The following is a 14,361-nucleotide window of genomic DNA, read 5'->3' as shown; positions in this document are numbered from 1 at the left end:
CCCTCAAGTCCTTCTTCACAAGGCTGGTCTCAATCCCATCACCTCCCAGCCTGTATTGATCCCAAGGATTGCCTCTAGCCAGGTGCAGGACCTGCAGCTTGCTGTTCCTGAAGGAAGAGGCATTTCTGCAGCCCAAAAGCAATACTGTGCCTCAACGTCCTCTGTCAGGGTCCCCCAGCTCCCAGCCTGCCTCCTGCAACCTGGCCTCACACCTCTGGCCCCAGGGCCAGCTCCTGGTCCCCTCAGCCATAAGATCAGTGGTCATTTTGTGATCTGGCTCACAGTCTTAGTGTCTGGTCTTAGTGCTCACACATCTGACTCTGATGTCCACAGAGCCCTTTCCCTGGGCAGCTGTTGGAGGAGACAAATCCCAAGGCAGGGAAAAAGGAAGGTGATACCTCCAAGTAAGATCACAGCAGTGACCAACCCTTCAGCTTCTTGAGTGCCCTGCATGCCCCTGGCACTGCACCCCACAACATCCTCCTACCCCAAAGGTGGCATCTTCAGTAGCTTAAGGCCACCACAGCCACTTGTCATCCAGCCCCCAGCTCACCTCATGGGTGCAGGGCTGTGGGGTGCCTTCACTGGGGATCTCCATGACATGCTGGAGGCGCTGCACCCAGGCTGCCTGCACAGGGTGGTGGAGCTGAGTGGGAGAACGTTTCTCCTCGTGTTGTGTCTGCAGCCAACCCTTGCCTTGCACCCAACACAGCCACGGAGCAGGACAGAATCACAGAATGGTAGGGGCTGGAGGGGACCTCCACAGATCACCGAGTCCAACCCCCCTGCCAGAGCAGGGTCACCTGGGACAGGGTCACATAGGAACCCATCCAGGTGGGGTTTGAAAGTCTCCAGAGAAGGAAGCTCCACAACCTCTCCGGGCAGCCTGTCCCAGTGCTTTGTCACCCAGAGAGGTGCTCGTCTCGGGCCACCCCAGGCTGTCCAGGGCAGTCTTTGCATCCCCCCTTTGGGGCCAGCTCCCCGGGGACGGTGGAGCCCGCCGAGAATTGCGCCTCTCCCTCTCATCTGCAGACAGTCAAGACGGTTAAGTGGCTTGTTTTTCATTAGGGAAAGGCTGTTGCTAGGCCACCCTGGTCCCCGGCATTGGTCGGGAAGGGGTTTTGCAGCCAATCCGGGCAGCGGCTGGTGGCTCCCACCCGTACACACGGGCACACGCACCCCCGCCCGCAGCCGGCTTGCTAAGCGGCTGCCAGATGCACCTATTCATGCCCACATCACACCTAGCCGCTGCTTCTGGCCAGAAGGGTTATTAAGGCTCCTGAGATTTTAATTTATAGCTGCCTGCTGTAATTTTATGCCTTCTAATTTACTGGGGGGTGGAGGGGAGAGTGGTGGTGGTGGTGGGTGGGGTTAACCGATGAGGCAGGGGGTGAAGGGGGGCTGGTTCCTCCCTCCTCTGTCACTGCTTTTGGTCTCTGGTGTGTCGCCCGAGCCAAGCTTCTGCTCTTTGCATGCAAACGGAGCAAATCATCCCTCTGTGTCCCCAGGGTGAGGGGATAGAGTGCCCCAGGTTAGGGGCTTGCTCCAGGCTGTTACGAGATACAAGCATTGCTCCACTCCAAGGCGTTTGGAGCTCGCATGGCCCTTCAAGCACACCTATTGTGACACCCAGAGCCAGCAGCAAGGTGAATCAGGTGTTCGATCTGAGGATGCTGCTCCTAGGTGAGGCCCCCCACGCAAACAGCCTCCAGCAGCCAGCAGAGGTCTGGGGGACGGCTGGGCGCTGGCAGCGCAGGGTAGAAGGGCTGAATACATCCCTGTGGCAGGGGCTCCTGGTACCGCTACCGAGTTGAGCTGTGTACCACTTGTGCTGTGGCACAATTTCAAGCACCCTATGGGTGTCTGACACCTGCTCAGCAGGAGCAGAGCAGAAACCAGGCAGGGTGTGAGTGGAGCCCAGGGTGTGAGTGGAGCCCAGGGTTCAAGCGGAGCCCAGGATGTGAGCAGGCACAGAAGATGCATCCACTTCTGCAAAGCTCTTGGCTTGCAGGATAGGAGCAGAGACCAAACCATGCAGAAACCCCCTGATAAGCCACACAAAACTCAAGTTTCTGAGTGTCCCCCACAAAACCCCCCGTGTAACAGGAGGGCAGGAGGGGGGAGCCTGCTAAAAGCAAGGGGAAGCATTGAGTTGCTGTCTGCCAGTCAAGGGGAAGCTGTTGCTAGACAGAAGTAAAAGCTGTCACCACCAGCTCCCATTGGCTCAGCCCCACTCCAATGACAGGCTTATCAGTTACCTGCCCTTGCAGCTGGCTGGAAAAAACCCAAACCCAACAAAACCTCATTTGACAATGTTTCCCCTCTGACTATAAAAAGAAAAGCCCATTGCTGGATTTGTGGGTTTCTGTTAATCATTACTCAGGGTTGTTGGGATAACTGATGAGTTTTCTGCAGAATTCTCAGTGATCAGGAAACTTAACATAAATGGGGAGCTCAGCCCAGCCTGGAGATGCTCAGCCTCCCACCACGAGCACCAGTGATGAACCAGAGTGAAGCTTGGTTGCTCTCAACCACGGCAGCTCCTTGGCATACAGGTGAATGTTCCCTGTCAAGATCCTGATTAGCTCCTTAAGGGTTCAGTGGGTGCAGAAGTGGTGAATGGTGCTTGCCTGGATGGATCACAGGGGATAGGGGGCTCAGAGAAATCTGTCCCTTGCCTGGAGTACAGCCCAGGCTTGCTTTTGGAAGTGGCTCTCACTGAAGTGTTTGGATAGTCCTCAGGAATGGCTTTTTGTTCCCCTAACGACACCTTCCTCTCGCCGCTGCTGATGGCAAGGCAGGCTGAGTCACAGGCTGATAAAACCCTGTGGCCTTCCACCTCCTCTTGCAGCTTTCTCCAGCCTCACCCCAACACCCCTGTGTCTCACATCAAGCCATCATGGGGCAAGTCAGAGCTATGGGGTGGTGAGACACGGAGGGCTAGGGAGAGCAACGAGAGGTGGACAAGCAAGTCAGGAGCTGTGGAGTGCCCCATGCAAGCTCCCCACAAACCCATCTACCCCCTGAGGGAACACAGTTACAGGGGCCATGAGCAAAGCATCCCTCCACTGGGTCTGCTTTCCTGGGAGCAGGAGACAGCACTGCTGCAGTGGCTTTGGAATGCCACCATCTTCTGAGGGGGGCTCTGCCAAACCTGCTGAGCTTTCACCTTTCTTACAGCTTTGCTTCCCTCCTGTCATCCCAGGAGAGGTGGAAATGGTGGATAAAAGACACATATGAAAAACAAACCCCCGTGCTGGTTGTGCTCCTTCTGCATCCCCCATGTGCCACATGGGGTTCAAGTCCCTCCACGGGGTTCAGATCCCTCCATGGGGTTCAAGTTTCTCCATGGGGTTCAGGTCCCTCCCTCCCCTGCCAGGTCCTGCTGATATTGCAAACATCACACTGGGGCTCAGCTTAGCTGGAGCCCACGCAGAGGGTGGTGCTGGCTGTGTTTTACAGCTTGCTGCATCAGAAACGTGCTGGGGACAAACCAGGACGAGCAGGATTTAAAGACCTCCTGTGGGGCCATGTTTCCTGCCGGGTCTGGTGGAGAGTGCCTGGACGAGGAGCTCAGGGTGCAGCCCAGCTTGTTGTTTCTGTCGAAGGATGGTTGTGCTCGGGCCACCAGCAGGGCAGAGCCTTCTAGACGTGCCCGACGTTTTGAAGTGTTTCCGAGCTGTCCCCGGCTTCCCGTGCCGGGCAGGGAGGAGTTAAGATGGGAAGTGCAAGACGCCTCTTGTAATGGCACTGATGTGTGCGTCAGGTGTGCCTGCGTCACCCGGCTGCCTTGGCCGCTTCCCAAGGCTGGGGCTCAGCTCTCCTTCCCCCTCCCAGCCGCTGGGAATAGCCTGGGACACTGCCTCCATTTCAGCGCTGGCTGCTGTGCCCATGCTCTGCTGTGGCAGCCCTCCAGCCACTTCAGCCCAGGCAGCAGGACCGGGGGACCCCTGTGCTAAAAGGGTGGCTTCAGCCTTAAGGGTGCAGCAAAACCCCCCAATAAAATAGGGAATTTCCCTAACCATGGCTGTTCTGCTGCCCAGGGAAGTGTGAGACCCCTGTGCCCAGCCCCACACCACACTACAGCTGTGCAGCCACAGGTACATAAATCCATCACCCGTGAAGCAGCAGCAGCCTTGCAGGCAGAGCCACGAAAGGTGACCATCACCTCATGCCAGCAGACCACCTCACAGCTCAGCACCCTTCCCAGCCGGCAGAGTAGGCACAGCTCTTGCTCCCCAGACCCCAGGCACAGGGTGGGAAATCCCATTAACAAGGGGAGAGCTCCTGGAGCTGGGACAGCCCAGCTGCTGGAGGGGGACACAGCAGGATGCTTTCTCCTGCACTGGGATGCTTTCTCCACGCAGCTGGTAGTGCTGGACCACAGGTTTCTGTCTGAGCCCATCCCTTGCTCCTCCTGTTTCACAGGGACATGCCCAGAGCAGAGAGGACCAGCCCTTATCCCAAGGAGCTGCTTACTCCAGCCATCATCAGGCCACTCCAAGCACCTTCCCTGGTTGCCAGTGGGTTTTAAGCCCGGGGGCAGGGCCTGGTAGGCAGGCAGCTGTTTGCCAGGCTCATCCTTGCCCTCTCCCTCGTGGAGAGCTGCCAGATGAGAGGATGCAACATGTACACAGGGTGTCAGCAAGAACAATTTTTAATTTGGAACTGGGACAATTCTGGGCATAGTCCATTCAAAATGAAGTGCACCCCACACCCTTGTTCAGGCTCAACACTGATCAGACCTCGAGTTTCTTCAATGTGCAAAGCAAATGAGGAGGAAACTGGTTGCTCAACCAGCCCTGGATGGTTTGCAGCCTTTGGGCATCAGCAAGACACCTCAGTCCTCCCACTGAAAGACTTGCCACTTGCCCACCATGGGCACATTCCCTTCCCTGAGGGCATGGGAGGTGTCCTGGCAGCCCCAGCCCACCAGTGCAGTCACTCCACACCGGTGGGGGCTCCTCCAGGCTGACACCAGGACCCTGCTCATCCCCTAGCACCAAGTGACAGATGAACACGGCACAGTCACAGCTCTTGCTGCCGTGTGACAGCAAGAAGCTGCAGACAGCAGCTTCAGGAGACTGCCAGTGTCCAAGTGCCACCATTTCTCCTTCCCTGAGCAGGGCTGGGGGTGTCTGACTCCCCTGCACTGCTGCCCTGAACAGGGTTGGGCACTAGGCAGAGCGCACGGGGCACAAGCCCCCTGGAAGGTCAGCAGCTGTCTCCACCTCGAATAGCTGAAGGCACCAGGATGGCCCAAACCATGTGGAGGAAACACTGTCCCCCATCACAGGCCACTTGTCATCAGGTCTGTGGGCCAGTACTGGTCATCCATGTAGTGACTGCTGTCTGCAGTGGGGTCTGTGATGGGGCTGGGGGGCCGGGGAGGCAGGCTGCAGGCCAGCTCTGTCTCCCACTGCACCTCCACCAGTCTGTAGAGCTCCATGGCTGTCTGAGCATCCTCCACCGATGAGTGCCCTTTGCGCCCAACCTGAGCACAGGAGGAAAAGCCTGGTTAGATAAAAGGGGTGGCAAAAATCCCACAGGTCACACTGTCTGCTTGCTTGGGAGGACACAAGGCCTGGGGGTGTTGGAGATGGCAATGGTTCAATGCAGCTAGGGAGATGCAGGAATCTCTTGAGCACTTCCTGGAGTGCTTTATTCCAGGGGGGTTGGAACTAGATGATTTTTAAGGTCCCTCTTCCAACCTGAACCACTCTGATTCTACTGAGGTGCTCAATGATCAGCCTGGCAGGCCCTGGGCTGCCCCAACTTGATCATACACAGGATAAGGTTCAGCTCCATCTCACATCTATGGAGATAAGGTGAACCAGGGCAAGGCTGACCACACAGGAACTGGTCCTCATCTCAGGGTTCCTGGTACCCACCTGGATGTTTTTCTGGAGCAGGTGCTTGGCCAAGCTCTTGAGTGAGACACTAGCCTTAACAGGGAGCCCAACTCTCTGCTTCAGCACAGGGATCTGACTGGTGTCTCGGGTCCTCTCTTTAGGGTGGAAGTACTTCAGGGCTTGGAAGTCATTGTGGATTGCGTGTCCTACCACAACCTTGTCTTTCAAGATCTTCAGGATCTGGAAATGTCAGAAAGGGTTAGACAGGCAGTGCAGCAAAAGAAAGGCCAGTTACCATTCTGTGTTCCTTCACTTCTAGTTTTGAGGTACCCAGAACGGAGCAGTAACAAGCAAACCAACCCAGGACACAGCTTCAGAGGCTCCCTGTGCTTGTACTCCTGCCTCAGAGCAGCTCAGCACAAACCCCCAAATATCCCAACTTGTGTCTGGCAGGGAGCACAGCCTGGATTTTCTCTCTTTTCTTCCTCACCTCTGCCTGGGCAGTCTTGAAGGGAATTGCTCTCTTCATGTGCTGCCTGGTGATGCCACTCCAGCGTGTCCGGTAGTCCACGATGGGCAGCTCGGGCCGGACGTACTTGTCATAGATGACATCCCCCTCGTAGTTCACCACAGAGCACCGTGCCAGCTCGCTCAGCCTGCCCTGAGGACCGGTGCCCACCATCTCACAGTCAATGGCCACGTACTTGCTGGGGTGCAGCAGTGGGGAGGATGTCTGCACCCCCTTGGCGCTGCCACTGCCCTGGGACAGCAGCACAGAGTGGTGCCTGGCTATGCTGTCTGGAGAGGTGGATGGGGACAGGGACTGGGAAACGACTTTTTTGGGCTTGGGCACCTTCCCACACCGCGGTGCCACGGTGCCGTCTGTCTTGGTGAGCACGCTGCGTGCCTCTGGCCCCACCGCCGGGGCCTGGCCGCCCGGGCGCTTGCGGGGTCTCAGCAGCCCCCTCTGCTCCAGCAGTGCCCGGCGCTCCATGAAGCGCTGGTGCTTACGGCTCTTCTTCTTGCTGCGACCCTGCGGCAAGCCAGGACCCTCCGGGAGCTGACTGCAGCCCACTGCAGCTGGGCCAGCGGTGCCATGGGGGGAGGGTGTGGAGACCTTCAAGGTGGGCAGCAGTGGGGTCATCTGCCCTTTGCCAGGAGGCATCCCTGCTGAAGTGGGCAAAGGGGTCATGAGTGCCATGCAGCCCCCGTGCCCCTCTGTCAGGAAGGGCCCCCATGCCCCAAAGCCAGTCCCGTCCCGTCCACCCCCCGCGACACATCCCCCTTCCTGCGCTGTAGACAGGAGCTATGGGACAGGGAAAAAAGAGAAACAAGGACACATTGCCACACCCAGTCCCCAGGCCCTTGTCCCTTCATTGCCCAGCACCCGCCTGCCCCATTTTCGGTCTCAGGACCCTGCCCACCCCCTTACCGATCCGCAGCCCCCTGCCCACCTCATTGCTCCCCCCTGCCCACCACATTACCCACCTCCCAGGGCCCTGTCTGACCACTACCCGGGCCCTCCCCGCCTCGCTCCCAGCCCGAGCCCCCTGCCCGCCCCATTACCCGCTCCCATGCCCTTGTCCTCCTCACTGCCCACCATCAAGCTCCTGCTTTCCCCCGATCCCGGTTGCCCCCCGACCCACCGGTGCCGGTCGGGCCCGGCGCAGCTCCCACGTGTCCGGCCCGGAAGCGCCGCGCTCACATGCCCGGGCAAGTCCCGCCGTGGACACGCCCTCCGCCTTTCCATTGGCTACTCCGCGGAGTTGATTTGCATACAGGGGGCGGGGCGAGGGCGGGGCTGCCGCCGGTATCATATCCCGTAGCTGAGTGCTGCTCTGCCTGTCTCGCTTCTGGCCCTGGTGGCACAGGACCCTTCTGTGCTGTGGGCTTGGGCTGCGCACCACGGTACCCAGCTTCATGCCCTGGATCTTAGCCTGGCACCAATGAGGTGCAAATTTGCTGTGCATTCGCTGGGCTCTGTTATTGACCCTGTGGACATGCCTGCTCCTGTTGGAGACCTTTGGACTGCCCGCTCTCGGTGAGCTGCGGCACTGCGGCAGTGGGTTTGCATCCTCCGGGTTCTCCCGTGTTGGATTGTGAGGGGCAGCTCTGGCTGGGGCAAGAGGTGCAGGGTAGGGTTTCAGACCGGCCTCTCCTTGCTTCGCTCTGGAAGCTCACAAAAGCAACGGCTGAGGTGGTCAGAAGCGGAGAAGGGTGGCAGCCAGCCCCAGCCCCCAGCTTGTCCCCACGCCTTGCAGATCGCCGGAGAGGCCCTGCGCCCTAGGGCAGACTGTGACTTGTTGTGGTGGGATGAGCCATACAACAACAAAATCACTAGTCTTCCACAGGGAGCCGGGCACCGCGGGTGTCCTCGTCCTCTGGCACCCCAGGCTGAGCATCCCCTCTCCCAGCTGAGCCTGGGGGGATGCACACAAGTGTTTTCATGCCGTTTCCCTTGGTTTTGTTTTGCTAGTTTTTTTTTGCCACCTATCAGCTTCTGCCTGGTCAGAAAGATGAGATTTAGGTCAACCTTCTATTCACCCCCCACCCCGTGTTCCTTTTATGGTTTTTGGTTGGTTGGTTGTTTCTTCTTTTGGCTGGTAAACCTTTTCCTTGAATCTCTCGCTCTGTGTTTTGTGTCTATGGCTTCCATCCCAGATAATTAAACACCCCTAATGGGAGCAGTTAGTTCAAGTATCCCACAATAACTTGCTGGAGAGCCCTGGCAGGTCTCTGTGTAGCAATTTCTACTGTTTGTGGTGAACCTGTGCAGCACAGCTCCTGCAGACAGGAGTTGGGGTTGCTTGGATCATTTTTTTGCGCCATTTTTCTAGCACTAAGCAGCCATGTGAGCACAAACAGGAGCAAACTTGAGCCACAGCATGAAAGAAGCTGGATCATGTTATTTGTGGCATATCTCCACCAGATCCAGCTGGATAAAGAGGTGAAATCTCTGGCTGCCCTTCTCCTTTGTGGGAGAAGAGTCTTTCCCTTGGGACAGTGGAGTTGAGTGCCTCAAGTGTTTGGTGCTTCTTGGTCAATACCTTCTCCCTGGATGTGTTGCTGTTGTACTCATGGGTCTAACCAGTCTTGGCTTGTCCACAGTAAACCCTTCCACCTCCCCTCATCTTTGCTTGGTGACAATTTCTTTCCTAGGCTTCATGTTTTGCAAGGGGCATGCAGCTCCCCTCGGTTGTGTGAAATTTTAGCTTTACCCTCATGGCTACCAAAAAAAACCCAACACAAGCCCGAACAAACCTCATCAGGAGAATTTCTGAGCATATGGAGAGAAAAGGAAACCCCTTCTGTGGTTTTGCAAGGCCACAGTAGCCCAGGCTGCGATGGAACAGTGGTGTCCTTTTTCTTCCTGATCCCAGATAAAAAGATAGAGGTGGGGGGGAAAAAAAATCCATATAGCTTTCAATGGATTCATCTAAGCACTGTGGCCTCCTCACATCCTGCTGACCTCTGGGTTATCAAAAGATGGTTCTCACATCATCTCCAGCTTCAGTTTCTGCAGGGCAAAAGCAGCAGTGAAGAATTTCCCCCTGGGAAAAGATGCAAGAAAGATCCATCAAGTGTGAGGACAAACACAGGCAGTGCTGTTCCTGCTGGGGTCTGTGCAGGAGCCTGCCTGGAGTTACAAGCACCAGAGGAGGACCCCGGTCATAAGAAGGCAACAGCTTGCACCCACTCCCTTGGGAGGAGCCTTGTGCTCAGTGGAGATGCCTCTCATCTCCACGAGGTCCTGTGGCCTCGCTGGGGCTGGAGAGTTTGGTAGCAGATGGTAGAAATCCCTGTTCGGATGTGGCAGATGAGCAGGGAGCCGAGATGAAAGCAGAGAGCGCCTGAGCCCAGGAGAGGTTCCTGTGGTGTTTGCACAATTTGAAATAATAAGGAAATCTGTAAAACTCTGGGCAGAGCATGTCTGGAATAACTGCCTACATTTGGGGGATGAATAATTTACTAGCAGTGATTGGCCTCGCTCCAAGCCAGACAAGCGCCAGCCTGAGCCCAGGCAGAGCAGCCTGGGTGGCTCTGTCCTCGGCTGGGACCTGGTCCCTGTCCTGCCACCTGGCCCTTGCTCCTGCTGTAATAGCTGGTCTCCAGCCAAGGTGTCCAGCCCCAGTGTCCCTGCTGCCCAGAGCTGCAGGGCTTCCTGCAGAGCTCCCACTCCCCTTGGCTCTGGTTTGTTCTCCAGACGCTGCTTTGCAGAGCAGAGATGGTGGCAGTGGGTGTCTCTCACCAGTTCCAGGCTCGTGAACTCAGTTGTCCCCTGCCTCTTTCCTTTCCCCAGACAATTCTCTGTCCTTGGCTGAGACTCTGAGTGCAGGAACAGAGGCTTTTAGGCACTGGGGTAAGGAGGGAGATGAAGTCCCAGCTCTGGGAGGAGATGACGGCTGTGGCCACAGCAGCCAATTAATGTGATCATGTTTATGAATGCGGATCAGTAATTCCAGGTAAGCTCCCCAGGAGTGATGCTGTGGGTGAACAAAGCCTCCCACCTGCCCAGGAGCCTGCTGCCAGCCAGCAGTCCCCAACAGTGCCAGCTCCTTCCTGCTGTGACTCTAAACTGCCTCATTTTCCAGACTCAGCCTGGACACAGCTTTTGTCTCCTGGTACTGCAACGCTGGAGCTCATCTTTGCAGGGCAGGTTGGGTCCATTCCCACCCTGGACTTCCCTGCCCCTTCTCTGTTGTGAGGAATGCTGGTGGGAATGAGGGGCTCAGGGATAAGGTAACTTGGAGAAGGCAGCAAGGACCCAGCTTTGCCTCCATGGGTCATAAGGGGCAGTCTCACTTTCCTGGGCTTTGCTGGTTGCATGGAGTCTCTAGGTCACCCACCCATGGTTTAGGACACCCCACAAAGCCCCTCTTGAGTGCATCCCATCATCCCAAATAGATTTGCAGCAGGGCTAGTTTTCTGTGTCTGCCAAAAGCAAAGGCTGAGGAGCTACAGATGAAGACCAGGGCAGTGACCAGTCCCTTGCTGGACTCGTTTTCCTGTAGAGAAAGAAAGTCTCACCGTGAAGGGAACACCTGGAAACACCACCACCATCCTTCAGTGCCAGCTGCTGATCTGAGGTCACCACTGTGAGGACACCAGAACAGTCACTGTGGCACTCTCTGGCTTTTGCCAGGATGGGTCTCAGAGTGCTGCAGCCCTCTTGCTCCACAGCAGAACCATCACAGTGGTTCCCTCAAGACCTCTCCTGTGCCATGCCTCAGCCCCCTTTGAAGAGGGCCAAGTGGTTCATACTGCAGTGGTTGGCTAGTCTTTGACTTCTCTACTCAGCAAAGCTCAGCTGGGACTGGGACATCTTTCAGGCTTATGCTCAAACACCTTAACCCTGAAGGACAGGAAAGCAAGAAGTTTGTGTGCACTAGCACTGGCCACAGAAGCCAGAGGGTTCTGCAGTTCCCATCTGTGAGGACCTTTGTGATGAAGAGAGGAGTGTCCATAGGGCCACAGGTACTGAATGCTCTCCTCATCCCTGCTTTGTCATAGTATCAGTCAGGGTTGGAAGGTACCAAAGATCAGGCTGGCCAGAGCCTCATCCAGCCTGGTCTTAAACACCTCCAGGGATGGGGCCTCAACCACCTCCCTGGACAACCCATTCCAGGCTTCACCACTCTCATGGGGAAGAACTTCCTCCTCACATCCAGCCTGAATCTCCCCACCTCCAGCCTCATGCTTCAGCTGTAGCTGGTCTATGAGTTCCTCAGCCTGAACACATTTGTGCAAACCTCCAGGAGACCTAGCTGAGGGTGGGGATGGCTGGGTGCAACAGCACCTGCACAGCCTTCAAGACTGCTCAGTGCTAATAGTCACAGAATCCCAGAGGTTGGAAAGGACCTCAAGGACCATCTAGTTCCAACCCCCCTGCCATGGGCAGGGACACCTCACACTAGATCAGGTTGCCCAGAGCCACCACATCCAGCCTGGCCTTAAAAACCTCCAGGGATGGGGCTTAAAGGCAGAAAACCTTTTTCTTTCCTTTGGAGCACTGCCAGCCTCCCTCATCCTCCTTCACCTCCTCCACTCTTCGTGGTGTCTGCATCCCTCCGACACGGGCAGGCCCCCTCCTCCTCCACACCCCAGCAGGTGGAAGCGCTCCGGGGATGCTGCTGAGGCTCGGGAGGGCTGCTCCTGAAGCAGGAGGTGAGGGCAGACGCTGCAGCTCCCCCCTTCACCTCCCAGCTTTCTGGCTCACCCCCAGGAGAGCGGTAAGCAATTAGGGGGCCAGGCGGAAGCTTCATTATCGCCCCTGTCGTGGCCTCGTTTGACGAGAGGCTTTATTGCCAAACTTATTAAAAGTGAAACGTGCAGCCTCTGCCCAGCAATTTCCTGTCTGCAGCGATAAGCTGGGCTCTGCCTGCTGTGCAATAAACAGTTATTTTGATGTATGGCTCTGGCTGGGGTGACAAGGAGGAGAGAGGGCCTGGCTCGTGTTAATTGCGGTGGTTAATGAGATCTATTTCGGGAGCGATGTGTGAAGAGGTTTGTGCCTTCCCTCCCACCCCCAGCCCTCCCCAGACGCTGCTCCTGCATTTGGAGGTCGCCTCCGGTGGCTTCGTGCTCTGGGTGCTGCCAGCGGGGACTGTGCAGGGTTTTCTCTCTGCAGGGCACAGGGACAGAATGCTTGGATGGGACTTATTCTGAACCCCCCCTCACCTTCCCTCGTCTCAGCCCTCCCTCACAACCAGGAGCAAACAAGAGAGCTGCTGTGCACCTCCACACTGTTAGACTCCATCCCCTGCAAGGGCTGCCCCTGAGCTCTGCTGCTACCACCCCCACCTGATGCCAGAGAGAGCCCCAAAGCCCAGGGGCTTCGCTTCAGCCTCCCCATATTGTCCTGCCTGCCCTAGAACCACCCCAAAGCTTGACATCCCTCCTCAGCTACCTGCAGGAGCAAGAAACCCCAAAGGCACACTGATGCCAGAGGAAACCTGTGCTGCAGCTGGGCTAAGAGCAGGGGGAAGTCTGATAATTATCAGCAAAAGCTGATAGATGTTGTCTCATTTTGTCAGAAACAAAGTGTCCTCGTTAGGTGTGTGGTCTGTAGCTTGCTTTAATTAGAGCTTTTGCAAAGGTTTTGAAAGGAAACAGCTCTTTTTTCCCCCCTTTCTTTTTCTGTGTAAATGCAAGATGCCCAAGCTGGGTTTGCAACAATCCTGACTGCTTTTTGCCCTTTCTTCCTTTTATTTCCTTTCCTCCTTCCCACCCAGCCAGAGCTATGAGCTGAACTCGGCTTGAAACTGGCATAACTTGCCCCAGTAAACAATTTGTCAGAAACAAACTCCCCTTGGCTCTAAGAGGCCTGGTTATTTGTCAGCAGTCAAACACCCCGTTGAGTGTTTCCCATCTGACTCCTTAACAGCAGCTTTATTGGTCTGGGAATTAACAAGGGGAGAGAGATCTGATACTTGCTATTCATTGCAGTCATCCCAAATGCCACTCATCTCATCACACCACAGCTCTACAAAGCACAAACTGCTCTCTTTCCTCCGAGGCAACCATGGTGTGTTTTACCTCCACTTTGCTCCCTGCATCCCCCCAGTCCTGCAATGTGCACTGCTATCCCCAGGCTCAAAGCTGCACTGGGTACCCTTAGCCCTGTCTTCTTCATCCCCATCCCGTTCCACCCATCCTCATCCTGTTCCATCTGTCCTCATCCCTGTCTGCTCCATCCCCATCCTGCCACAGAATCACATTCATTGGGTTGGGAAGGACCTCTAGAGATCATCTGGTCCAACCCCCCCCCCTGCAGTAAGCAGGGGCTTCTTCAACTAGATCAGGTTGCTCAGGGCTCCACCAAGCTTGACCTTAAATATCTTCAAGGGTGAGGCTTCCACCACCTCCCTGGACAACCTGTTGCAGTGTTTCCACCACCCTCATGGTAAAGAACTTCCTAATGTCCAACCTAAACCTACCCTTCTTTAGCTTAAAACCATTGCCCCTTCCTATCCCCATCCTGTCCCCTTCATCCTCATCCCTGTTCCCTCTAACCCAATCCTGTCCCCTTCATTCTCATCCCTGTTCCCTCTAACCCAATCCTGTCCCCTTCATCCTCATCCCTGTTCCCTCCATCCCCATCCTGTCCCCTCTATCTTCATTCCTTTCTCCTCCATCCATATCCCTGTCCCCTCCATCCCCATCCTGTCCCCTCTGTCTTCACCCCTTTCTCCTCCATCCTTGTCCCTGTCCCCTCCATCCCCACCCTGTCCCCTCTATCTTCATCCCTTTCTCCTCCATTGCTATCCCTGTCCCCTCCATCCCCATTCCTGTCCCCTCTATCTTTATCCCTTTCTCCTCCATCGCTATCCCTGTCCCCTCCATCCTTGTCCCTGTCCCTTCCATCCCCATCCCCTCCATCCCCATCCTGTCCCCTCTGCCTTCATCCTTCTCTCCTGCATCGCTATCCTTGTCCCCTTCCATCCCCCTCCCGTCTCCTCCATCCCCATCCCTGTCCCTTCCATCCCCATCCCTGCAGCCTCTGGCTGCA

At 56.3% G+C, this 14,361-nt stretch overlaps 1 protein-coding gene across 2 annotated transcripts; it reads right to left on the bottom strand.

Moving 5' to 3' along the window:
* Positions 1 to 4,641: 4,641 nt before the first annotated feature.
* AEN (apoptosis enhancing nuclease) lies at positions 4,642 to 7,570 on the bottom strand. 2 transcript variants are annotated; one of them, XM_068144349.1, is made up of 4 exons: positions 7,499 to 7,570; positions 6,343 to 7,022; positions 5,892 to 6,092; positions 4,642 to 5,494 (listed from the first exon to the last, which is right to left on the bottom strand). In XM_068144349.1, exons 2-4 carry the CDS (start codon positions 7,015 to 7,017, stop codon positions 5,291 to 5,293), a joined length of 1,080 nt encoding a protein of 359 aa, XP_068000450.1. In that variant the 5' UTR covers positions 7,018 to 7,022; positions 7,499 to 7,570; the 3' UTR covers positions 4,642 to 5,290. The 2 variants fall into 2 exon arrangements, with proteins under 2 accessions (XP_068000450.1, XP_068000451.1); XM_068144350.1 differs by having other exon boundaries at positions 6,343 to 7,019; positions 7,499 to 7,551.
* Positions 7,571 to 14,361: the final 6,791 nt, after the last annotated feature.

Source organism: Melanerpes formicivorus, unplaced genomic scaffold (genome assembly GCF_026170545.1).
Source record: "Melanerpes formicivorus ecotype bairdi unplaced genomic scaffold, bMelFor1.0.p_v2 SCAF_10, whole genome shotgun sequence".
NCBI lineage: Eukaryota > Metazoa > Chordata > Aves > Piciformes > Picidae > Melanerpes > Melanerpes formicivorus.
The sequence above is the reverse complement of the archived record's forward strand: the minus strand, read 5'-3'. Positions and strand labels throughout refer to the sequence as shown.

Bases quoted from the DNA above. Each gene is read 5' to 3' on its own strand.
- AEN (XM_068144349.1), bottom strand. From the start codon at position 7,017: ATGCCTCCTGGCAAAGGGCAGATGACCCCACTGCTGCCCACCTTGAAG. The intron at 6,093-6,342 runs GTGAGGAAGAAA...TGACATTTCCAG, and splicing joins TCAAGACTGCCCAGGCAGAG to ATCCTGAAGATCTTGAAAGA. The intron at 5,495-5,891 runs GTGGGTACCAGG...TCCTGTGCTCAG, and splicing joins TGCTCCAGAAAAACATCCAG to GTTGGGCGCAAAGGGCACTC.